Genomic DNA, 27,301 nt, shown 5'->3' with positions numbered 1-27,301 from the left:
TGAAACCATGAGAAGGAGAGGGGGTTTCACATTTTTTTCCCTCACTGACCTGCTTTCCCTACCCAATATGACCTTTCCTCAGAGAGAGAGAGAGAGAAAGAGAGAGAGAGAGAGAGAGAGAGAGAGAGAGAGAGAGAGAGAGAGAGAGAGAGAAACAAACAGAGTAATGCTTTCCAAAACCTCTGGGTTCTGTGCCAACCTTCTCTTCAGTCACTTCCCCTGTTACTCAAGCATTCATCAAAAGACAAACACAGAGGAGCGAGAGAGAGAGAGAGAAAGAGAGAGAGCGAGAGAGTGAGTATTAAAGTTCCAGATTCTGCTATACACACATGCAAAGTTAAACCTGTTCACTTGCCAAAGACTAGAAGAAGGCATGTGATTTAACACACACACACACACACACACACACACACACACACACACACACACACACACACACACACACACACCTGTGTATCATGCAGCTGTCAGACCGGAGAGATGCAGGCCAGACCTGGCTAAACACAAGCACGGTAAACAGCTGAGGAACGCAGTGATGGCTGAAGCTGCGGCCCTGCACGAGCTCGCTGGAGTAAATTAATAACGCTAGCACAAACGATCGTGTTAGCGACATGCTAGCCTCGCTAACGCAAAAAAACGCTCTAGCCCAAAATTAGCAACAAAACCCAACAAAACCCTGAGACGCCAGCGCTTCAGTGATGTCACACAAACACGGATTTCACACACACGCACACACACACACACAACAGCCTAAAAGAGAGGCAGTCTCGAGCGACGGGTGGTTTACAGCCATCACCACGGCAACGGGTTTCTGCAGGATAAAAAAAAAAGAAAAAAAAAAAGAAAAAAAAAAAAAGAGGTTTTTACATTGTTCCAAAGCTAAGACTTACGTGACACGTTCAAAACGAGCGTGGACGGCATGACGGTCACGACGACAGAGGGACGTTTTAAAGGAATAATAAAGGCTCAGAAAATGTGGACAATTCAACTGAGACTAATAAGTGGAGGTGATTAAATCGTTAAGTCGCAAGTATCAAGGCTACTCTATTTCTCTCTCACACACACACACACACACACACACACACACACACACACACACACACACACACACACACACACACACACACACACACACACACAAAGATGAGGGTTAAAAGGTGGCAGATGTCATGCTGACACTATAAGAGATCGTTATCAGCAGCCGCCGCCGCTGCAATTACGTAACCTTACACTCTAATCCAATCCTTTCCCTTTAATACAGGCTGTAGCCCGATACCTCCTGTCTCACCTCCTGTCTCACCTCCTGTCTCACCTCCATGCATGCGAGTTCAAAGCCCTAAAGCTCACGCCATGGCACATAACCTTTAGCAGTGGATTGTTTTTTTTCCAGCACTGATCGGTATCAGTGTTTCTAATAATCTGCTAAGCAGCAGCACTGATTACGCTGAGGTAGTGGAAAGGTGCTGTGTGTGTGTGTGTGTGTGTGTGTGTGTGCGCGCGTACGTGTGTGGGCATGCGTGTGCTGTTAGGATGTATGTAGAGTAAATGTCAGCACACAGAAATATATACAATCGCTAGTTCCCATCAGTTTTTTCCTTAAAAAAAAAAGAAGAAGAAGAAGAATTGGACGGAGCCACAAGATGACAGAGCGGTCATTTTGTTTGAAAAGACGTTCGGTCGTTCTTGCGGAAGACGAGCTGCCGGACAGCTCGTCGTCGAGCCGGACTTTTGGCTAGAGGACGTGCTCATCTGAGTGACGGCGTAACTGACCAATCACGGCCCATCGTTTAGAAGATCGCGGAATCGTCATAGGACAAAAGATCTAGGCGAGTTCTGCTGCATTTTCATCCGAGTATCACATGTGACTCATCAGAATCATTTCTACCTTAAGAAGAGGTTTAGCTATGTATTAAACAAGTGTGTGCGTGTGTGTGTGTGTGTGTGTGTTTAAATGTTTGGTCAGTTGCTAAGCTGAGCGTGTATTAAACCTTATCAGTACAGAAGTGTGGAAACCTGTTATAAAATCCACGATTAATCATTAACACACACACACACACACACACACACACACACACACACACACACACACACACACACACACACACACAAAGAGAAGGACACATACAGATAGACACATGCACGGACACACACACATTGACACATTGTGAATGACAGAAAGACACAAATGACACACAGACAAACACACAAAGAAGAGCGCACACACACACACACACAAAGACAGACATGTAGACAATGACAGACACACAAAGAAGCACACACACACACACACACACACACACACACTGCCTCTGACCTTTCTTGGCAGTCTCCATCTCCTCTTCTGTCCAGCGAGAGCTTTCGTTCATCTCCAGGTTTCCTGAAACAAGCCAGAGCAGTGAGTCGAGGACCATGTTTAATGACACTCACAAACACACATACACACACACACAAAGCACAGCAGTAACAGCAGTACACACTCGACTACAGGAGTGAATAACGACTGAAGGTGAAGCGGTCTGACGGCTCACTCCTCTGAGTAACACTTCAATTGTCCGAACCGCTTATTAAATAAATCAATTATTCATTCAATCATTATAACATCAAGCAGATATGGAGCAGGGATCTGACCACATACCAAACCGGAACGTTACAAGCCATCCTCACAACACACACACACACACACTCGCTCCTCTCACGCTCATCATGTTCACACACTAACATTCAAAGTGAGTCATGTGCTAGAAAAAGTCTGCAAAAAGCTCATTTCTTTTTTTTGTTGAACTTATTTATTGCCTACTTATTATTTTCTTGCTTATTTAAATATTGAACTTTTCTGACTTTTAATTACTAACTCATTATTACATCCCTAGTTCGTTTAAGTATCGCGTTACTTGCGTATTTTCTGACTTATCGGCTGCTTTCTTTTTTACTTATATTATTTATATAATTGGCTTCATTAAGTTTTTCATTACTTAGTTGCTTATTGTAAATAATGAACACTAATGAAACTTTAAACTTAACCTTCTATATTTCTTACACCACTTCTGACTTAAGATCTACTTGTTACTGCTGTTCGCTGTCCCTCAGACTCAGACGTTAATAGAGAAAGTGTAAGTGACGTGACGTACGGCTGAGTACGGTGACCCATAGTCAGGATTTGTTCCCTGTGTTTAACCCATCCACAGTAGACACACACACACACACACACAGCAGTGAACACACACCCGGAGCAGTGGGCAGCCATTTATGCTGCGGCACCCGGGGAGCATTTTTAATTTTTTTTGTGTGTGTGTGTGTGTGTGTGTGTGTGCTTGCCTTGCTCAAGGGCACCTCAGTCGTGGTATTGCCGGCCCGAGACTCGAACCCACAACCTTAGGGTTAGGAGTCAAACTCTCTAACCATTAGGCCACGACCTTCCTTCCATCCTTCCATCCATCCATCAATCCTTCCTTCCATCCATCCATCCATCCATCCATCCATCCATCCATCAATCCTTCCTTCCATCCATCCATCCTTCCATCCATCCATCCATCCATCCATCCATCCATCCATCAATCCTTCCTTCCATCCATCCATCCTTCCATCTAGGGTAGGGCTGATTCTCTTAAGCCTTCTGATTGCTGTGAACTTGTCCAATGTTCATGCCAAAGGGTCTGAAGGTGTGTGTGTGTGTGTGTGTGTGTGTGTGTGTGAGTGTGTGTTTTCTCTTCCTGAGGTCCACCATCAACTCCTTGGTTTTGAAAATGCCACATTCTTCCCTATAAACATTTTATTTTTAATTACACCATGCATCCCCTCCTAACCTGCTTATTTATCAGATTTACTCGTTACTCACTACTCGATCCTTTACTCCACGTCGACTTGATGTTACTTCTTTTATGAGCTTTTTTGAGGCTAATTCAGTCAGTGACTGTAACTCTGGTGATGTGTCCTACACTTTCAGTGCAGTGAGAGAGCAGACGCGTGTGTGTGTGTGTGTGTGGTGGAAACGTGTCTCTGTACATCTGCTGTGTGAGTACTGACCCAGTTCCCCGCTCAGAGGAGGAGAGCTGCTGTCCTCCTGCTCGTTGGCCATGGAGCGAGTGATTCGGCCTTTCCGGTGGCCGCGGCTGTTGGCTGTGCGACGTCCTTTAACAGCTACAGGGGGGTCTTTATCTTCCCCGTCCTCTCCCGAGGTGTCATCTCTGTAGAGAGAGAGGGGGGGGGGGGGTGTAAGAGTCAAATATAGAATAAATCAGAATAGATTTTTGCATAAATGGTGCACTACATCTCCATCTGGGACGCTGCACATTTTAAACACCGCGAGGCAGAAATATTGTCATCGTATAGTTTCATTTCTTCTCTTCTCTCTGTGAACCTCGAGTTATTCCAGGATGCGGCATTTATAAAAACTATCATCACGGACGCCATGACACACACTGACCCTCAGCACCCCGAAACCACCAGCAGACTTTCTGGCCACAAGTGTGAGAGATCAGAGAGACTGAAAACGGAAAGAAGTTTCGCATTGACTCGATGCAAAACACGCTGGTTCCTCTTAGCACTTGCATTACGGTAGCTATAAACAGTTGTTCCTTTTTTTTTTTAATCCTGTCTTGGTGGGTGTCGGGGTCACGTTAGCAAGAAATCAGGAAGACGTCGTCGATGTTCCTGTTGCAAAGCGCTGACACTGGAGACTCCTTCCATAAATAAACGACTTCTTACGGAAAACTCCGTGATTATTATAATCATAATAATAATAATAAAAAAAGCTTTTCCTTTATTAAACAGTAACAGATTGGATGGTGTGACACAAAAAAAATTTTTTTTATATACATCCTTTGATAGTGACGGGAAGCGGCAGTAAAAGTGGTGCACCGTCGTTTATCTTCCACGCCCCTGCATCCATCTTATGGAGAAAGACGCTAAATATAGGAGCTTCGGCTGGGCTCGAGGCGTTGTGCGGACTGAGAGCGGAGCTCGGAGGACCACGTTACGTCACGCCGTACGCTAGAGTATGACACGGCCAGAGGTCACGTTGCTGTGACGGAGTGGAGCTCTTGTGCCGACCATGTGTCGTAGAGGAACCTCTGGTGGACACCGATGAGACTGACGCAGTGACCTTGTTTAATACTATTCAGGGCCTCAAAGCTGGGGAAATAGGTTTCTTACATCTGGACCTTTTGCTGAGCGTCCAGCGGGTACACAGGGACTACTGCGGGACCCTTCTGAGGAACCGATAAAACCGAAAAACGAGGGATGAGATATCGTGATGATGACCTAAGCTTTGTTAAGTGCTCTGGGTTGTTATGATGAAAATAAAACTAAGGTTCTTCTACTATCACTATTTATAAAGAACTCGTACTATTTTAAACGGCAAGTTCTAAAGGAGTCTTATTGCAGCGTGTATCACAGTTCAGTTCAGGCTCCTGAGCAGGAATTGGGGCGGGTTTTAAATACTAGATTTTGGGCTCACAGGTTTGTAGAGGAACTCCTGACCCATGCCTCCATTCTATACAGGATTCTACATGGATACGTTCGGACGAGGAGCTTATTTCATATGAAAGATTTTCCAGTCACGGATTTTTCCAGCAGCTGCGTGTCCTTTTCAACTAAACTTAGAAGTCATGCGTATCTGATAACACGTGGACTCACTTCATGCCATCCTCCTTGTCGTCTCCATCGTTCTTGTCGTCGTCACGCTCTCCCTCTTTCTCCGCCTCCTTGTCGTCTTTCTCCTCCTGGTTGTTGCGGTTCACCTGTTGCTGCTGTTGCTGCTGTTGCTGCTGCTGTTGCTGCTGCTGCTGTTGTTGTTGTTGATGTTGTTGTTGCTGCTGCTGCTGCTGTTGCTGGTTATTCTGCATGTGAGAAAACAGCGTCTTCAAACACACACCCTGGATACCCTTTATTCTACTTTTCTTTTTTTTTTTAAGAACGTTAAAAAGGATGAAACTACACGCCCTTAAATTTGCTTCGTGATGCAATTTAACCACCTACTTCCTCTGTGCCAGAGTTCAGACGAGACAGAGATGCATCAGCTTTCTAGCGCATACCATCAGAACAGCACACTTCCTCTGTCCTCAGCATATTCTCTCACTCTTTCAGTTCCACACACACAGTTTTTGACCTTTTGTACTGAGAAAAGAGCGACCGGAGTGGCTTTAAAAAAAAAAATTTTTTTTAAAAAACCCTACAAAGTGAGAAGTTCGGTCTGCATCAGCCCCGATCTCACTTCTTTAAATTAGTTTTTCTGCTTCCTGAATTTCGAAAATGGCGTCAGCTAAAGAAGGAGACAGAAAAAAGAAAAGAAAAAACGGATAAAGGAGAGATGACAGAAAAGAAAAGAGAGCAGAAAGGATGTGAGGATCGATGAAAAAACGTGCCCTAATTCTTTCTGCCTCTGAGGTTTTTTCGGCTTGACAGAAGATCGCTGAGGAGTACCTCGAATAACACTGTAGCAACACACACACTTCCCGTTATAGATCTGCACACGCACACACACACACATACAGGGTTTCTCATGCACAGTTACAGAAGCGCTCATCTGTGTGTGTGTGTGTGTGTGTGTGTGTGTGTGTGTGTGTGTGTGTGTGTGTGCATTCAGCAGCAGCTCCATTATGCCGAGGTGATATTTAACGACTCGTGCAAACCACAAAGCAATAGTTTCAGCTATTAAAGCCATTTGCACACTAGCCGTACATTTTTACAGTTTTAACGTTTCAATGTTGGGACGCACAAACCTGCACACACACACAAACACACTCGCACAATAACCCACACACACATTTCCATTCTGTAAGTTTTACATGAAAACACAGCAAGGTTCAAATTTATTTGATTGACACGACGTAACCAGCGAGAGAGTCTGCGGTTCTCCAGACGATCGTTATATGAATGTACTTCTAACCAAATCCACGCAGGTGAAGCGAACATACGCTCACGTCTCATCGTTAGGTCACGTGACGTCTGTTTTTAAATCTGATCGAGAACACACATTAAAAAATAAAAACACTAGATTAAAAAGCGTTGGAAGATATTTAAAATGATACGATTGGGTCCAGGGCTGTTTTTATATTTAAATATTAAAATGTGGGGAGGTGTGTGAGAAGGAGGACGAGGCTGAAAACTCAAAAGCCTTGCGCTGATTTTTCAGAGTCTAAAAACGGAAAAACAACTTTGGAGACAATCAACTGAACCCAGAGGAAATAAGCGAGTAGCTACGTAAATGGGTAAGTAAATAAGTATGAAAGGACACAAGTAACTAAAAAAAAAAAAGACAATAAGTACGCAAAGAAAAGCAAAGAAAAAAAAATACACGTAAAGTTTATATGTATGCATGCAGGCGGGTAACAAGTCAATAGGTACTGAGGTAAGTAAGTACACGTCAATAAGTACACAAGTCAATAGGTACTGAGGTAAATAAGTACACAAGTCAATAGGTACTGAGGTAAATAAGTACACAAGTCAATAGGTACTGAGGTAAATAAGTACACGAGTCAATAGGTACTGAGGTAAATAAGTACACGAGTCAATAGGTACTGAGGTAAATAAGTACACGAGTCAATAGGTACTGAGGTAAATAAGTACACGAGTCAATAGGTACTGAGGTAAATAAGTACTCGAGTCAATAGGTACTGAGGTAAATAAGTACACGAGTCAATAGGTACTGAGGTAAATAAGTACACGAGTCAATAGGTACTGAGGTAAATAAGTACACGAGTCAATAGGTACTGAGGTAAATAAGTACACGAGTCAATAGGTACTGAGGTAAATAAGTACACGAGTCAATAGGTACTGAGGTAAATAAGTACACGAGTCAATAGGTACTGAGGTAAATAAGTACACGAGTCAATAGGTACTGAGGTAAATAAGTACACAAGTCAATAGGTACTGAGGTAAATAAGTACACAAGTCAATAGGTACTGAGGTAAATAAGTACACGAGTCAATAGGTACTGAGGTAAATAAGTACACAAGTCAATAGGTACTGAGGTAAATAAGTACAGTCAATAAGTACACAAGTACATATAAGTACACAAGTCAATAGGTACTCAGGTAAATAAGTACACAAGTCAATAGGTACTCAGGTAAATAGGTACACAAGTCAATAGGCACTGAGGTAAATAAGTACACAAGTCAATAGGTACTGAGGTAAATAAGTACACAAGTCAATAAGTACTGAGGTAAATAAGTACACAAGTCAATAAGTACAAATATAAATAATTAGAGAAGTCAGTAAGTACTGAGGTAAATGTGTACATAGGTCAATAAGTACTGAGGTAAATAAGTATACAAGCCAGTAGATACTGAGGCAAACAAGTACATAAGTTAATAAGTACTGAGGTAAATACAAACACAGGTCGATAAGTACTGAGGTAAATAAATATACAAGTCAGTAGGTACTAAGGTAAATAAGTACACAAGTCAATAGGTACTGAGGTAAATAAGTACAGTCAATAAGTACACAAGTACATATAAGTACACAAGTCAATAGGTACTCAGGTAAATAAGTAAAAAAGTCAATAAGTACTCAGGTAAATAGGTCCACAAGTCAATAAGTACTGAGGTAAATATATACTGAGGTAAATAACTCCACAAGTCAATAAGTACTGAGGTATATAAGAACACAGGTCAATAAGTACTGAGGTAAATAATTACACATATCAATAAGTACAGAGGTAAATAAGTGCACAAGTGAATAGGTACTGAGGTAAATAAGTATACGAGTCAATAGGTATTGAGGTAAATGTGTAAATAGGTCAATAAGTACTGAGGTAAATAAGTATACAAGTCAATAGGTACTGAGGTAAATAAGTATACAAGTCAATGAGTACCAAGGTAAATAAGTACACAAGTCAATAAGTACTGAGGTAAATGAGTACACAGGTCATTAAGCACAGAGGTTAATAAGGAAATGTGTATGTACAAACAAAGAACAGAAGTGCATGCTGGGTAATGCAGTTTAAAAGTGCTGCTGTACCTGGCTTCGGCCCCTACGGCGGTTGTTCCTGCGGACAATGTTTTTGTAGTTCTCATTCTTCTTTGTCAGATAGTAGAAGAGGACGCACTCTGCCACGGTCTGAAACACACACGATAAAAACTGCTTAGGTCATATCGGTTCGGAGGGAATTTCCCTGAAGGTTCCTACATCTGTCTCACAAAAACAATAAGTGGAAAAAAAAAAGTGTGGTGCAAAGTAATTTTCCACAAAAAAGCTCCAGGTGGGTCGGAGTACTGAAAAGGTACTTAATAAAGAGAGAAATACAGAATAAATAAAGACAGGTATACCTTTCTCTCCAGAAATGAGGCTATCAGGCCAAAGTTCTTAGGGTGCTGGACAAATCTGGAGAGAGAGAGAGAGAGAGAGAGAGAGAGAGAGAGAGAGAGAGAGAGAGAGAGAGAGAGAGAATATAGTTCAGCACAATTCATAAAGCTGAAGATAACCTCTGTGTTCCATCCCCACACACACACACACACCAACTCACACACATGCACTCGCATGCGCACTCACACTTTCACACTGACTGTGTGTGGGTGTGCAAGGGAAATATTTCTAGTTTCTTCAGACATGTGATCACACACACACACACACACACACACACACACACACACACACACACACACAGAGAGAGAGAGAGAGACAGAGGGACGTGTACATACTTCTCTCTGAAGGTGTCTTTCTCCTGGTCACTCCACATGTTCATCACTTGTCTATCTTTGTAGATCTTCATGGGGTCATCCACCAAACCGTTCATGTTAATGAACTTTATCCTCTGCTGTTCAGCGTCAAACAGCATTGGAGGAATCACGGCCAACTGTCGCATCTGTTTCTCTGAGTTCTAAACACCGAAAGAGAGAGAGAGAGAGAGAGAGAGAGAGGAAAAGAAAGGGAGAGAGAGAGAGATGGAAAGAGAGGGGGAGAGAGAAAGAGAGAGAGAGAGAGAGAGAGAGAGAGAGAGAGAGAGAGAGAGAGAGAGAGTGAGTGAGAGAGATCTCCGTTGGCAAGTTCAAGAAGTAAGAGTCAAACTGAGAATTTGGAGACGACATAAATGTCACACACCCTCTGTGTGTGTGTGTGTGTGTGTGTGTTTGTGTGTGTGTAGGAAGTACGCTAGCCACAAAACCTCCCAAGTTGTGAAATCAACTAGTGGTGTGAAAAAACGTGTTAATGTCTAGACCAGACATCAAACATCTCACACAAGCAATACACATTTAATAATAATAATAATAATAATAGTAATAATAATAATAATAACAACAATTACTGTGTTTTAATAGCAACTTAATACATTCGAGATAACGGCAGGATAACGTTGTCTTTTACTTTCTTTTACTATCCTTAAAATTTTGCTAATCGGCATCATTAACTAATGTCTATTCCCATTTATTCTGATGCTGAGAAGCTAGTTCATGCGTTCATGACCTCTAGACTGGACTATTGTAATACATTACTAGCTGGCTGTCCTGCATCATCTTTAATAAATAGGCTACAGTTAGTCCAAAATGCAGCTGCCAGAGTTCTTACCAGGACAAGAATGTATGATGATATAACCCCTAATTCTACCATCTCTACACTGGCTAGCTGTTAAGTTTAGAATGGATTACAAGCTGCTGCTACTTACGTACTAAGTCACAAAACTCAGGACTTCTGGTAGCTCCCAAAGAATCAAAGTCTACTAAAGGTGGTAGAGCGTTTTCAGTCACTCAGACACACTTTCGCAGTTTAAATGTAGATTAAAAACTTATCTTTTTTAGTCAGGGCGTACACTTAATACATCCCATAATATTGTGCTCTGATACGTCTGACCAAATGCACGTTATCATCTAGCGCTTGCTAATATTATGAAAAGCAGCTACGTTAAACCCTCTTCGCTGCTTCTTTCTTTCTATCCATCCCAACGCATCCAGAAATTGTACCAACTCCGATCGCCTTACGTGCCATGAAGATTTTGGACCTCCACCGAGACGAGGCCGACTCTGTGAGGATCCTGAGGCATCTAGAGATGTTCCGGCTCCAGTTAAGACTCTGCTATACTAAAGAGGAGATGCCAACTCCGTGTGGTCTCGAGGACAACAATCTCCTCATCAATACAACATTTATCAGACTGTATATTTATAAATCACACCCTCCGGTGTCACCCATATGAGGATGAGGTTCCCCTTTGAGGTCTGGTTCCTCTCAAGGTTCCTTCCTTTTACCATTCAAGGGAGTTTTTCCACCCCACAGTCACCCGAGTCACCTCAAACGTTCTCGTTGGGGATAAATACAAACGCATTTAAATATATCTGAATTTAATCTTGAATTTTGTATCATATTAATATTCATAATTATATTATTCTTTATAATAACCTTTTGTTCTATGTTTATGTTCTGTAAAGTCTGACGTCTGCTTTGACGTCAATTATAAAAATCGCTATACAAATAAATTTGAATTCAATTCAATTGTTTTCTTCTTCCAAAAATATTAAGCTTTAAAATTATTTTAGTAATTTATCTTCAAATAATACCGGAAGATATACACAGCAAATCGATCGAGTCTTTTTATATGTAAACATTTACAGAATTAAACAAACAAACAAATTGGATCGAATTGCCCCCCCCCCTTCTGATATATGATCATTATTTCCCAATGCGTGTGTGTTTCACCTCTTGTTCTGAAATGCCGTCTATTATCTCAGACACTTCGTGTTCGCTTCGTGCTGCGGAAGCCAGACCTCCGCGCTGACCCACCCTGCTGTAGGACATAAACACACACATACGCACACACACACACACACGTTATTTACTCCCGTATACACACACACGTCAAACGCCCACTGCGCTACCCACAATTCCCCGGTGCCCTTACTTCTGCATGCGCTCCTGCATCTCCCTCTGTTTGCGGATCTCGGGGAACTGTTTCTCGTAGTACTCGCGCACTTTGCTCTCTTTGGCTCTGCGTCGTGGGTTGTTCTCTATGCGCTCCACCTTCTTCTCCCAAGCCTCCATCAGCTGGTCGTAGCGCTGACAAAACTTCTGCTCCTGCATACACGCAAGACCCAGACACTTCAATTCCACACAAGCTCCTGTGGTGAGCTGATGCACAGAATCGGTGTGTCGTTGATGATGAACTTACCCACTGCTTGCGAGCGTGGTTTCTCCTCTTGAAGTAGAGAATCAGCTTCTTCCTCATCACCTGGTTTCTACACAGAGAGAGAGAGAGAGAGAGAGAGAGAGGCAGAGGATTCGGTTTAACCGGAAGCACACACACTCACACACAGGGAGCGCTACCGTAACTATTTTGTTGCTATGGCGACCTTGCATCCCTGGCATTTGTGCTTGATGTGCGGTGAGTTAACACAACAGGCTTTCCCAGTACACACACGATTGATCACACAAGCTCCTTCTTGTACTTCTCACGTTGGAAAACCTACAGCTTTACCTCTACCTCTGAAACCGGAGACTCCTTCCAGATACGCAATTAATTTACGTACACGAACACAGCAGAGAACTTCTGACCAATCAGAGAACTCATCACTGTTAAAGAGTATTCTGTTCAAAGCTTCATCAAAGCCCTCATCCTCACCGGCGCTGGTTTACTAACGGCCCCGAGTTATAATACAGTCTGGGTTTAGATTGAGGTCTTAAATAGTCACTATCTTGTAATTACAATGAACTTGAACACAATGACGTACTGACCCGAAGTCTTAGACAAATCCTAAATCGAAAATATCTACAAAATTTTTAGTTGTGTATTGGATAAAAAAAAAGTAGAAAGAAAACGATCACAGCGCCAACTGAATGCGTCGAGATATAATCGCTGCTTTATTGCATGTATAGTGAGGTTTGTGTTTGTGTGTCAGTTTCACTTGCAGGTCAGATAAATACTCAGCATTGACTATCGACAGAGATCAGCATCTAACCCCATCCGTCTCCGCCCGAGTGTGGGTGAACCAGAGATTAGCAGCCCGTGACCCAATTTGGCGGCTCAGCTACTCGACTGAAAATGATGCAGGTTCCGTCTCAGCCAAAGAGACGTGACAGGGAGAGATGTTAAACCCTATCTGCACCGACGTGGCATTTTGTTATGATGCAGATGCCAGTGAGATTAGGTGTGGTGTGAAAGCCACAGTTACCCTGCGCCATGACTATTCATCCAGAAATGGTACTCGAGGCTGAGGAGTGATGAAGTAAATCACTGTTTCTAAACAGTGTTTTAAGAAATATCTTATGGGAGGAAAAAAAAAAAACACAGAGAACACTCGCAACTTCCTTTTAGTCAAAACAGAGTTTATTAGCCAAGACAAAGCGTGTGTCCAAAATGGCATAATGACTATTTGATTCAATACCTACTGCATTCGATTCGATACCTACTGCATTCGATTCGATACCTACTGCATTCGATTCGATACCTACTGCATGCGATTCGATACCTACTGCATGCGATTCGATACCTACTGCATGCGATTCGATACCTACTGCATGCGATTCGATACCTACTGCATGCGATTCGATACCTACTGCATGCGATTCGATACCTACTGCATGCGATTCGATACCTACTGCATGCGATTCGATACCTACTGCATGCGATTCGATACCTACTGCATTCGATTCAGTACCAACTGTATTCGATTCAGGTGTCCAGATATTTCTCACCTACTCCTTTATGACTAGTGAGAACTTAGACATGCTGCTCCTTTGGTGTATTTGGTGTATAGTGGGCTAGTAAGGATGTTCTGACCCACACGTCTATTAAGGCACATGTCTCCTTTAGTTTTCTTTATTTCATTACCCAAATTATTTAACAGAAATCTGCCTCAGACCACATCCAGTCATCTTGGACTGAATATTTCTTACAGGAGTTTCCATGAGCGAGATCAGAGCCAGTGGAAAGTGGATGGGTTTGGCATGGTAAGCACTATATTCTTGGTGGAGACCACAGATTCTACATGCCGACATAGTAGTGGGTGGTCTGGATGATGATTTAGTCGGTGGTATAGTTAAAAAACAAAAAAACAAACCAGGATATTATAGCTTAGCCTAACACATACAGTACGTTCTATCTGCCCTCTTCTGCATACGTGAGCTCACAGATGCCCAGGATTGGCTCATGAGAGACAGCATGCTAACACTCTCTCCAAGTTCAGACTGCTCTTCTGTTGCACCACTCAGGAGCATCCTTGTGTTGTCTCTTTCACCTTTAAATGATTTTGATGAAAGGCCGATGGCAGCATCTCGGTATAAACTGAATTAGGAGTGACCTTTCGCATGATTACAACACGAATAAAAAGACGTGTGAAACTGAAATACTGTTCGATCCTACACGCCGACGTAGTCACGGTCAGGTCTGATACTACACCGCCTTTTCCGACACGACTGGATGGGATCCTGTGTTTATTTCCCTTCGTAGGAAGTGCAGAACCCTTTTATTAACGAATGAAATATCACATTAGGCTGATAAACACACGGCTCACAGCGGAGTGCGGCTGAGATGAGCGGAGAGAAGAGGAGCAACGTTTCCCCGCGAGAACACGGTGCTCGGGTTAATAAAAGACAAGAGGAACAAAGCGTCTGATTGTGTCTGATCAAAGCACTGAACTGCTGAGGTACGCTCTGTCTCTTTCTCCGTCTCAAACACACACACACACACACACACACTAATCTCTGTGAGAAAACTCCACCTAAAGCTGAAAAGGATAAATGACTTCAAAGACGGAAATACAAAAACTACTAGTTATCTAAATCCTGGTTTTCATAAATATATAAATATATATATAAATAAATCCCCATATATTTAAGGTGCCCAGTCTGAGGAAACATATATCTGGAACATTTACCCCTTATAGAGGCACATGTTCCCCTTTATATCTCTCCTGCTTCCCAGAAAAGTCAGGGCGGTGCAGCAGAGGCTCAGTGGCTACCAACGTGCTCTGGTTTGAGTTTCTGGACTTCCTTTATATGTGAGGAATATGTGTGTGGAATATGTGTGAGGAAGTCGTGGCCTAATGGTTAGAGAGTCTGACTCCTAACCATAAGGTTGTGGGTTCGAGTCTCGGGCCGGCCACGACTGAGGTGCCATTGAGCAAGACACCGAGCCCCCCCAATAAATGGCTGCCCACTGCTCCGGGTGTGTGTGTGTGTGTGTGTGTGTGTGTGTGTGTGTGTGTTCACTGCTGAGTGTGTACACTTTGGATGGGTTAAACACAGAGAACAGACTCTGAGTATGGGTCACAGTACTTAGCCGTATGTCACGACACTTATGTGATAAAATGCAGAAAAGCAAACCAATCGAGACAAAAACGCTACTCAGCAACTTCCTGATCTTTAGGAACAGGAAGTTACATAAGAGCTGGCTGATGAGAAGAAGTGCTGTCATTGACGTTACGACATTATCCCTTTCGGCCAATCAGTGCAAGAATGTGTCGAGCAACAATTCCGATTGGTGTAAATCTAGAGTGGCACGGTGGCTTAGTGGTTAGCACGTTCGCCTCACACCTCCAGGGTCGGGGGTTCGATTCCCGCCTCTGCCTTGTGTGTAGAGTTTGCATGTTCTCCTCGGGGGTTTCCTCCTGGTACTCCGGTTTCCTCCCCCGGTCCAAAGACATGCATGGTAGGTTGATTGGCATCTCTGGAAAATTGTCCGTTGTGTGTGTGCGAGTGAATGAGTGTGTGTGTGTGTGCCCTGTGATGGGTTGGCACTCCGTCCAGGGTGTATCCTGCCTCGATGCCCGATGACACCTGAGATAGGCACAGGCTCCCCGTGACCCGAGATGTTCGAATAAGCGGTAGAAAAATGAATGAATGAATGAATCTAGAGTACGAGTCTGATCTGAGGCTGTTTTTACAAATGAACAGAACCCTGGCAGAATCTCGACACTCGATTCATTACATGTCTTGGACTTAGAATTAATCTCCAAATGACTAACCGCGTGGTGTCTCGATGTGTGCTGTTACTGTACATGACTTAAACATCAGACACAGAAGCTGTGACAGGGAGGAGTTTGCTGACACGACGTTAACCCTAAACAAACCCGAGTGATGATGCAACAGCCCTCCTACGCTCCCAAACAACATACTGCAATCGTTCTGAAACTGCAGTCGCAACCAGAAACGCTTCTGCAACACCGTCAATAAAAAGAGTTGCTGGCTGAGAAGCGATGACGCCATCCACCCGAAACCGCTATAACAAACACCCGAGCTGTGTGTCATGTGAATGTTCAGAGCTGTGTGTCATGTGAATGTTCAGAGGAACAGAGATATACTCACATTTTAATGTTCTCGTGGTACTGCTTCGTATCGGACGGCTGGTTATACAGCGGCTATGAGAGAGAGAGAGAGAGAGAGAGATGGGGAAGAGATGAAAGAGGTAGGGTTCAGTTTCAGAGACATAACACCGTTCTCGATTTCTGTCCATATTTCAAACTGGGAGAAATCTGTGAGCAAACAAATGGAAATGACTGGGGGCTTTTACAAAACACACACACACACACACACACACACGCACACACTCACGCACACACCACATATACACGCACACACCACATATACACACACACCACATACACACACACATACACACACACACTCACGCACGCACGCACACACCACATATACACACACACACACCACATACACACACACACACACCACACACATACACACACATATACACACACACGCACGCACATGCACACACACACCCCCACACATACACACACACCACACATACACACCACACACACACACATACACACACACATACACACACATACACACATATACACACACACACGGGTGTTTAATGATCGAATTGAAAATTATGAATTGTGTGTTAATCTCAAGACGACAGTTGACACGGGGGACTTTGCAAGGAACCTCCATCCCCCCACCCGCTGAACCCCACCAATGTATGCTCAGTGAACTCGGTGAAAACTGCGTGGTCTTCTGTTCTTGGGATGACTCTAAACTGGAGCAATGGGCTTTAACCATCAGGGAGTGTGGATGGATGAACAGAATCAGGATCTTCAGTGTAGAAGAAGAAGAAGAGCTCCATTACGCTTAAAAACACTGCAAATGGTGAGTGGATCAAAAGGTTACGCAATCAAACGTGCTTCTTCGTGCAGCTGTAGATCAGCAGCTACACCATGCAGCACCTCCTACACCACTCCAGCACGACGCAGGGAGGAACGGGAACAACGCAAGACAACGAGAGACGAGAGAGAAGGAAATAGAAAGAAAGAGACTGGAAAAGGCAGAAAGATGAAGGGAGAGGGAGCGATGGGGTAAAGAACGAGAGAAAGACCGTGAAGAAGAGAGAGTGAGGGATAAAGACAGAGAGAGAGAAAGAGAGAGAAATAGAGAGAGAGAAATAGAGAGATGATGAAGAAGATGAAACAGATAAACAGAAAAAAAAAAAAAGCTGCAGACTCACCAGTTCCACTCGGGGTCCCAGTCCCTCTAGGATGCGATGAGCCTCCTCTGCTTTTTTCTGTACAGCAAACACACACACACACACACACACGCTATGGTCACCATAGCAACACAAACCTCTCCTTCACCCTAGCACATGCTTGTAAACAACATAACAAAAAGTTTCGTCTCCCTGCGTTAACTGCCTCGGAATAATTAGCCGCGGTAGTCACGAGCTTGGCTGATGTTTGAAATTTCATCAGCGCTCGAATCTGATTGGCTAGAAGGCGGTGCTTCGTGTTCTAGCAGCAGCTCGGATCAGTTATGGCACGTTATCGTTTCCATAGTGACAGAGAATCTTCGTTAAGGGGATCTTATCATCTGGAAAAAAATTTAATCTGGGTGATCATGAAGAGAAGCACAAACCGTGCTTAATTATTAGCATTATTATTATTACTACAATAATAATAATAAAAATCTACGTACATCGACATCCACAAAAGTTTGTAGTCACGTCGTTTATCGTGATTGTCGATATTTTACCGTCTCTACCGTCTAACTACAAACGGATAAAAACAAACATGAAATAAACACGTCACGCTCTGGGGACACGCCGTGCGTCAAGAAGGATAAAACCCTTGCGTTGCCATGGTAACAGTAGGTCCAGTGGAATCTCAGGACCCCGGTGTTGCTTGTATTGACCGCCGGTCTATAATGTAGTGTTGTGTCCACGTTTGTTCTGCCTAATTGTGCTTTTTTGTGTGTTTGTTTTTTGAGTGTTGTCTGTTGTGTGTTCGCATCCACAGATGAAGCTACACACTTCATTGCCTCACTGATCTGCAGGTGGGAGAGTGACACTAGGGGGCACAATAACATTAAACATGAGGTACGTCGATGTTCGGGTCGGCCCTCGTCCTGTCGTAATGCTCCGACTCTGAGTGAAAACAGGTGTTAATAGTTGCTTGGAGCTGGAGATCGGTTACGCATTGCAGTATGGTGGGAGTGTGTGTGTGTGTGTGTGTGTGTATGATTCAGCACATCTGGCAGCGTTGTGTCTGACTCACTAGGGGGGGGTTTCAGGGGGACTCGAGGGGAGTGCACCGGGTTCAGCCGTAATCATATTATTCTACATCAGACGTTTTATGGGGAATGCGTGTGGTTTGATGTACAGTGACACACACACACACACACACTTTTTATTTACGTAAACTACACACGAGTCGGAACAGGTCTGGCATTCGCGACTTGAGTTGAGTCTTCCTCGCCACCGTCACCTCTGGCTTGCTCGTTGGGGCTAAATTCAAATGTCAAATTTTCGTGTCCTGAATGCAGATATTCCGTTAAACCTGCTTTGCGTCGATGAGGTCTTACGGTACCGGCGCCGAGCGATTCGCCAAAATGATGCAAATAAATGGCAGGTTGTCTCACGGAGGGTGTGTGAGTTTACAGCTGTGCTGCTACCAGAGCTGGTGCTATAGAACATTTAAATCTGACCAATCAGAACGGAGATAAATGAGTTGATCTACTCAAGTATCACTTGTACCATCGATCCATCGTGTTCTGCTTCCCGCTCCCATCGGGTTGGCCGCGGCTACTTCTCTTAAGTGTGTGTGTGTGTGTGTGTGTGTTAGTTACCCGGTTCTCATCGTAGATAATCTGTACAAGGCTGCGGTGTTTGGCTTCACTGGGTGGAGGAGAAATACTGCGCTCTGGCTCTTGGGGCTTCGCTGCCTCTTCCTCCAGCTGTTGCTAATAATTATATAAACAAACATATAAAATAAATAAATGGACACTTTTTAGAAAAAATAATAAAATAAAATCTGCTAGAGTGTTGCTCATATAAGTAAGGTGCTGCACCGTAGCCATGTCAACAAAATGATGTCACCTTCATTCAAGAATTCTCTCTTTCTCTCTCTCTCTCTCTCTCACACACACACACACGCACACACACAAAGCTTCTTTTACATCCACAGAAAATTAAAAGCTGTTATAAACTATCCCAAAATCCCAGGACGTTCCTACATTCATCACCTGGACAATTCCTAGGAAATGATCTGATCATCGTGTGTGAACAGAAGCTGAGAAATTCCTGGGAAAGAAAAGTACATCTTGACTATGTCACTCTTTACGCGTGTTTAACAGGAGAAATTAAAGTGTGTGTGTGTGTGTGAGAGAGAGAGAGAGTAAGAAGGGTGTGTGGTATTCCCACCACTTTGTAAGAGAAAATAAACAAGGTTCCCTGCAGAACGCGCACACACACACACACTCACATACACAGACGCACACACTTATTCCATATTCCTTCCTCTGTGCCTCTCTATTTCTGTCTCTTCATTTCTCTCTCTCTCTCTCTCTCTCTCTCTCTCTCTCTCTCTCTCTCTCTCTCTCTCTCTCTCCCAATGAAGGTTAACCACAGAACCTAACAGCCAGATGGTGTAGTGATTAAAGGGGACCTGAGGGAGGAAAAGAAAGAGAGAGATAGAGAGATGGATGGACTAATCTAATTGAAAAAATGAGCTCAAATATGACATGCATAGGGGGGGGAGAGAGAGAGAGAGAGAGAGAGAGAGAGAGAGAAAGATTTATGGTGCTGTGGAAAATCACAAGCTGACAGAAAAGATAGTTTGACAAGATGGAACATCGCACAAAAGCATTTATTGTGTTTCACGGGCAGCAAACATGATTGTACAAGGAGCAACTCCAAAACCACGCCTCCTCCACTGGGACTGACACGGAGGCCACGCCTCCTCCACTGGGACTGACACGGAGGCCACGCCTCCTCCACTGGGACTGACACAGAGGCCACGCTTCCTCCACTGGGACTGACACAGAGGCCACGCCTCCACCACTGGGACTGACACAGAGGCCACGCCTCCACCACTGGGACTGACACAGAGACCACGCCTCCACCACTGGGACTGACACAGAGACCACGCCTCCTTCACTGGGACTGACACAGAGACCACGCCTCCACCACTGGGACTGACACAGAGACCACACCTCCACCACTGGAACTAACACAGTGACCACGTCTCCTCCACTGGGACCAACACAGAGACCACGCCTCCTCGACTGGGACTGAGGCCACGCCTCCTCCACTGGGAACGACACAGAAACCACACCTCCACTGGGACTAACACAGAGACCACGCCTCCTCCACTGGGACCGACACAGAGACCACACCTCCTCCATTGGGATAGATACGGAGACCACGCCTCCTCCACTGGGACCGACACTGAGACCACGCCTCCTCCACTGGGACCGACACTGAGACCACGCCTTCTCTACCGGAGCTCACAGACAGAAAGGCCAAACGTTTACATCAGGAAAGGCAAAAACTACGTGTGAGTAAGAAAATCCCTGAGAAAAGTGGAGCAGAGGATCACAGAGAGAGGATGTGTGTGTGTGTGTGTGTGTGTGTGTGTGTGTGTGTGTGTGTTTGTGTGTGTAAAGAGAAACACAAACACAGATACTCGAAAAGGAAGAGCAAAAGAGGAAATTGAGAAAAAACATAACGCCACACTCTCCCACAGGAGTTCCTGTTTATAGCCTTGTATATTTCTGACCTACTTCTCTCTTCTCTCTCTCTCTCTCTCTCTCTCTCTCTCTCTCTCTCTCTCTCTCTCTCTCTGTAGTGCAGCAGAAGAAGGAGGAAGCAGTGGAAAAAGAGTGTGTAATTGTGTGGCTGCTTTGAGGCCTGCTGAGCGAGGATTTAACCACGCTATAATCACTCCGCTGTTTTGACTGAGACCGTCGTCCGGCTAAGACCAAAAAAACACCACCGCAATAATCTTACAGAATAAAACACACAAACCCCAGACCTGTGATCCCGCTCACAAACCTTATAACACAACTTCTTACAATTCTACACAGGTATTCTACACAGGTATTCTACACAGGTATTCGACACAGGTATTCCACACAGGTATTCCACACAGGTATTCCACACAGGTATTCACGCTGTTCGAGGACATTTTGCTAACTGTATTCGGAAGGCAAAATGAATTCCATTTAATTTCTGTTTATTTAAATCGAATAAAGACAGAAGCGAATTGATTGGCCGTTACACCCGAGCGGTTCTCGATTCTGATTGGTCAGGAGGACAGCGGCTCAGAAAGCTCACACAAGTTAGTTAACATGAGTGCTTGTAAAGTTCTTCTTTAACAGGGAGCGTGCACAGGGAAGGTTGCTGTAAGAAGGTGTTTATTAACACTACTGTGTTGGTTAAGCTGAATCCCAGAGATTGTTACCTGTTTCTTCCTCAGTTTGCAGATCTGCTGTTCCACCATGGTGATCTCTCGGTCCACACGGTCCATGTTCTGGATAAGCTCCTCTTTAGAAAAGCGTGTAGGCACCAGGTCCAGGTCGGTCTCCATGACCGCCGGACTGACAGGAGAGACGGGCTCGATCTTTCCCATCGAGCTACTGCCGCTGCGCTCCTGCACCACACACACACACACACACACACACACACACACACACACAGAGTTAATATGATAATCTTTACAGCATCAATTTCATCTGTAGATTTTCAAGAACCTCAAAGCTTTAAAGTTCAATTTGATTTACTCTTCAGTGGCTGGACAAACACACACACACACACACACACACACACACACACACACACACACACACACACACACACACACACACACACACACACACGCTGTTGGACACAGACAGACACGCGGACGGCTGTGCGCACAGTGAAAATATGATGATCTTTACAGCATCAATTTCAAGTCTACAAACTTATAAAGATAGAGCATTGAGACAGAGACTGCCACACACACCTACACACGGAGACAGACACACACAGAGACACACACACACACACACACAAACAGAGACAGAGACAGACACACACACACACACACACACAGAGACAGACACACACAGAGACACACACACACACACATACACAGACACACACACAAACAGAGACAGACACACACACAGAGACAGACACACACACACAGAGACAGACACACACACAGAGACAGACACACACACAGAGACAGACACACACACAGAGACAGACACACACACAGAGACAGACACACACACAGAGACAGACACACACACAGAGACAGACACACACACAGAGACAGACACACACACAGAGACAGACACACACACACATACACACAGACACAATAAGCTTATAAACACAAAGACACACACACACTTAAGTGGAGGCCCTTGGGCAAACAACATAATGTCATTATATAAGTGTGTGTGTGTGTGTGTGCTCTTGTAACTGTCATGTATTTCAATCTGCACCTCAACAAAGAGCTAAAACACATGATCATGCAAGTGTTCACACACTCAGGTGTAGGTTAAAGATAAACATTTAACACCCTGTTTGAGTGTGAGTTCGTGCCTGTGCGTGTCTGTGTATGCCTGTGTGTGTCGTGTGTGTCATGTGTCCAAAGGTCATGTCATTTCTATCATCAAGTATAAAAAAGAGCTGAACACAAACATGTGTGCGCGCACACACACACACTCACACTCACACACACACACACATATTACATGTCTGGAATGCAGAGCTGTTGTGCGTCAGTGTGTGGTGAAGATATGAATATGGAGGCATCGCTTTACTGGAGTTAACACTGAACTGTCAAAGCTGTGTGTGTCAAACTATAATAAGTCTCTCTCTCTCTCTCTCACACACACACACACACACACACACACACACACACACACACACACACAGGGTGTGATCACAGGGACCTTTATTCTGTGATCTTTATACACAGTAAGGGGTGTGATGTGACCATCCTTCACACTACATCTCTCTGTCTCTCTCTCTCTCTCTCTCTCTCTCGCTCACTCTCTCTCACACACACATTCCTCAGAGCTGCTATTGATCATTCTATTGACATACACAGTATAGAAAAAAAGAGATAACGTTAAGCTTTCCCAGTAGACGCATCACCAGTATAAACTGGTCTGCAGGGATGCAAGAAATTGAAGAATCAAACTGACTGAATCAGTATTTGACTCTTCTCATTCTACAAAGCTTCACAGATGAATAAATACGAGAAAGGAAGTGATCAGTCATCAGGAACAAGGCTTTTGTTTCCTCCTACACACACACTAGAGCGAACATCTTCACAGACTCGACTAAGCGGTTATACAGAGACACTTCGAATCGAATCGGATCGGTGATTCCGTCCTCTCTTGTGAACATCCTGCTGTAGATTGTACCTAATAAATCCTCTCCTGTCCTCATACCAGGACTCAATAAACTGTTTGCAAATAAAACATTGTATTGTATTCAATCCCTTTATAGAGCCTCTGGCACAGAAATCAGCGAGGCTTCGTGTGTGGACGAGGACATGAGTTATTACCCCAAACTTCTGCCTCTGCTGTGCACACGCACACAAACGCACACCGACACACACACCGACACACACACCGACACACACACCGACACACACACCGACACACAGACGCAGGCACACACTGACACACACGTGCACACAGACGCAGGCACACACCAACACACAGACACACACGTGCACACAGGCACACACAGACACAGGCACACACCAACACACAGACACACACCAACACACAGACACACACCAACACACAGACACAGACCAAACCACACAGGCACCCACTAACAGACGCACAAGGGCGCACACCGACACAGGTGCACAAGGGCACACACCGACACAGGTGCACAAGGGCACACACCGACACAGACGCACAAGGGCGCACACCGACACAGACGCACAAGGGCGCACACCGACACAGACGCACAAGGGCGCACACCGACACAGACGCACAAGGGCGCACACCGACACAGGTGCACAAGGGCGCACACCGACACAGGTGCACAAGGGCGCACACCGACACAGGTGCACAAGGGCGCACACCGACACAGGTGCACAAGGGCGCACACCGACACAGGTGCACAAGGGCACACACCGACACAGGTGCACAAGGGCACACACCGACACAGACGCACAAGGGCGCACACCGACACAGGTGCACAAGGGCACACACCGACACAGGTGCACAAGGGCGCACACCGACACAGACGCACAAGGGCGCACACCGATACTAGGGCTGTGTATTGGCAAGAAACTGGCGATACGATAAAGTATCACGATACGGGGTTGCGATACGATATGTTGCGATACATTGCGATATATTGGGATATTTCTTATTTTAATTATAGGATAAAGTTTTAGGGAAGCTGTCAAGAACACCACCATATGCAAACCTTAGCCAAAAAAAATCTTATTTAACCAGAACACAGTGGGAACTGCATTTGCATTAATTAGCCCCTGTAACATTCAGTATGATTGAACCACTTTATGTGCAGTATGAATAAAGGGGGGAAATAAAGTGCTTGCAAGATTTCTTAAATGTATTAAATTCATTCATTCATTCATTTTCTACCGAATTACCTCGGGTCACGGCGAGCCTGTGCCTATCTCAGGAGTCATCGGGCATCGAGGCAGGATACACCCTGGACAGAGTGCCAACCCATCACACACACACTCTCATTCACTCACACACACACACACTACGGACAATTTTCCAGAGATGCCAATCAACCTACCATGCATGTCTTTGGACCGGGGGAGGAAACCGGAGTACCCGGAGGAAACCCCCGAGGCACGGGGAGAACATGCAAACTCCACACACACAAGGCGGAGGTGGGAATCGAACCCGCAACCCTGGAGGTGTGAGGCGAACGTGCTAACCGCTAAGCCAACGTGACCCCCCATGTGTTAAATTAAATGTATTAAATGTTAGCTGTTATAAACAGACCATATATATTTTGAGACCCTGCCTTTAAAGCTTCACAGTTTCAGTTTACAATTGTAGCATGCAGTGTGCTAACATTTTGACCTGAACAAAATAATTATATCTGCTTAATATCTATGAAAAAATAAAGTGCTTGCAGGATTCCTAAAGAAAACAAAACAAATATAAACAATAAAATATTTACAGATGTTGAACATTCTCACAACCTTTAAACTTGGATTTTACAGGTTTCTTTGATTTGTATTTATATTTGTCTTTTTATTTAATGTCAAGGTTTTTCTGAAGAAAGATAAGCTGGTCAATATGCTCAGATGTCAGCGCACTTCTATGCGCACCTTCATATATATACAGCGAACTATTTTACCGTTAACATTAGTAGCGCGCCGTTATGCTAGTACTTTGTTACGAGTGGAGTGGTGCTACCCCTTTAAGAGCAATGTGCCGTTGCTTTATTACTAGTTGGATGTGCGCATGCGCAAAAGTGTGCACGCTTCAGTTATAACACCACGTGTGTGTGTGGGAGTCTGATGCTGCAACCGATATTCTCTTTTATTTTCATTTTCTCACACTAATGAGTATTTTTTGTTTTAGTAACACGTTATTACGAAGGTTTTTCCTGCGTACGGAGGAATAAACCGTTGTGAGTGAAACGATTGAGAGTTTGTACTTATTTTCGCGGGCCTAACCTCGAAGAGCTATCCTAAATCTCCATTAACGTGTTACTTCCTGTCACTGTTTAAGTTCAGAGATAAGAAGACTGATATCTAGCGGTTGGGATATAAACGGAACAAAATGAAACTGCCATGAATCTGTATTATTATTATTAATTTTTTTTTTAATTATTTTTTTTATAAATATCGATATTTTGTTTTTGAGAATCGATACAATATCGCCAAACAAAATATCGCGATACTCACGTGGATCGATATTTTCTTACACCCCTAACCGACACAGGTGCACAAGGGCGCACACCGACACAGGCGCACACCGACACAGGCGCACACCGACACAGGCGCACACCGACACAGGCGCACACCGACACAGGCGCACACCGACACACACCAACACGGACACACACCAACACGGACACACACCAACACGGACACACGCGCGCACACAGACGCGTGCGCAGACACTCACGGACACAGACACACACGCACACAGACACAAACAGACAGATTAAAGACAAACATGTAAACAAAGAGGCATACACGGACATACACAGAGACACACACAGACAGGCACAGACACACACACACACACACGCACACACACACAGACTCTGGCATGTCGCCAGGCTCCTCTGTGCTGAATGAGCTGTAGAGTCTGGCAGCAGGATGGAAACAGCGGTTAATGGTAAAAGACAAGATGATTTATGGAGGTAATAAACACACAGTGAGTGATGACCTGAACAAATCCTACTGATCACCCCCCGAGCCTCCAGCGGCACGCCACCATCTCCTCCGAGCCTCCTCCTAAACCCCAATAACGACCTGCTCTTTAAAGCGTGTCTTTTATGTCTTTAATGCTCCGTCCGCTAACACAAGCTCGGCTGAACAGTCACTTCCTGACTGGCGTTATCATCAAACACGGGCGTGGAAATGAAAGCACAGATGTTTTATTTCATCTGTCCGACACTTCGCCACGCTAAATAAACACTAACTGTAGCCTGCATATGAGAGAATATTCTACTTCACCATAGAGGAGTGTAACACCAGCCTCTATTCTGTCTGTCATCTGTCTGTCTATATGCAGAGAGAGAGAGAGATAGAGAGAGACAGAGAGAAATAGTGTGAGAGTGAGTGTGAGAGTGAGAGAGTGAGAGAGAGAGAGAGAAAGAGAGAGAGAGAGAGAAATAGTGTGAGAGAAAGAGTGAGAAATAGTGTGAGAGAGAGAGAGAGTGAGAAAGAGAGAGAGAGAGAGAGAGAGAGAGAGAGAGAGAGAGAGAGAAAGAGAGAGAGAGAGTGAGAGCGAGAAAGAGAATGAGGGACAGAGAGAGAGCGAGAGAGCAAGAGAGCAAGAACAAGAGAGAGAGAGAGAAAGGGATAGAGAGAGAGAGCGAGAGAGCAAGAAAATGAAAGAGAGAGGGATAGAGAGAGAGAGAGCAAGAAAAAGAGAGAGAGCACGAGAGAGCAAGAAA

General features: G+C 44.4%; 1 protein-coding gene across 8 annotated transcripts in view; it reads right to left on the bottom strand.

Moving 5' to 3' along the window:
* Positions 1 to 27,301, bottom strand: part of ncor2 (nuclear receptor corepressor 2) — an 88,215-nt gene that overhangs the window by 27,716 nt on the left and 33,198 nt on the right. For 6 of the 8 annotated variants that reach the window (XM_047800279.1, XM_047800276.1, XM_047800283.1 and 3 more), the window contains exons 5-17: positions 21,621 to 21,809; positions 19,006 to 19,119; positions 17,393 to 17,449; positions 16,228 to 16,280; positions 12,095 to 12,161; positions 11,828 to 12,000; positions 11,626 to 11,734; positions 9,639 to 9,817; positions 9,267 to 9,321; positions 8,959 to 9,057; positions 5,635 to 5,837; positions 4,024 to 4,184; positions 2,315 to 2,377 (exon numbers count right to left, since the gene is read on the bottom strand). In XM_047800279.1, the coding sequence (XP_047656235.1) occupies positions 2,315 to 2,377; positions 4,024 to 4,184; positions 5,635 to 5,837; positions 8,959 to 9,057; positions 9,267 to 9,321; positions 9,639 to 9,817; positions 11,626 to 11,734; positions 11,828 to 12,000; positions 12,095 to 12,161; positions 16,228 to 16,280; positions 17,393 to 17,449; positions 19,006 to 19,119; positions 21,621 to 21,809 (1,522 nt within the window). The remainder of the gene's footprint in view (positions 1 to 2,314; positions 2,378 to 4,023; positions 4,185 to 5,634; positions 5,838 to 8,958; positions 9,058 to 9,266; positions 9,322 to 9,638; positions 9,818 to 11,625; positions 11,735 to 11,827; positions 12,001 to 12,094; positions 12,162 to 16,227; positions 16,281 to 17,392; positions 17,450 to 19,005; positions 19,120 to 21,620; positions 21,810 to 27,301) is intronic. The other 2 variants (XM_047800280.1, XM_047800282.1) reach the window with 1 other exon arrangement.

The sequence above is a fragment of the Tachysurus fulvidraco genome, chromosome 14 (assembly GCF_022655615.1).
Source record: "Tachysurus fulvidraco isolate hzauxx_2018 chromosome 14, HZAU_PFXX_2.0, whole genome shotgun sequence".
In the NCBI taxonomy this organism is placed as follows: Eukaryota; Metazoa; Chordata; class Actinopteri; order Siluriformes; family Bagridae; genus Tachysurus; species Tachysurus fulvidraco.
The sequence above is the reverse complement of the archived record's forward strand: the minus strand, read 5'-3'. Positions and strand labels throughout refer to the sequence as shown.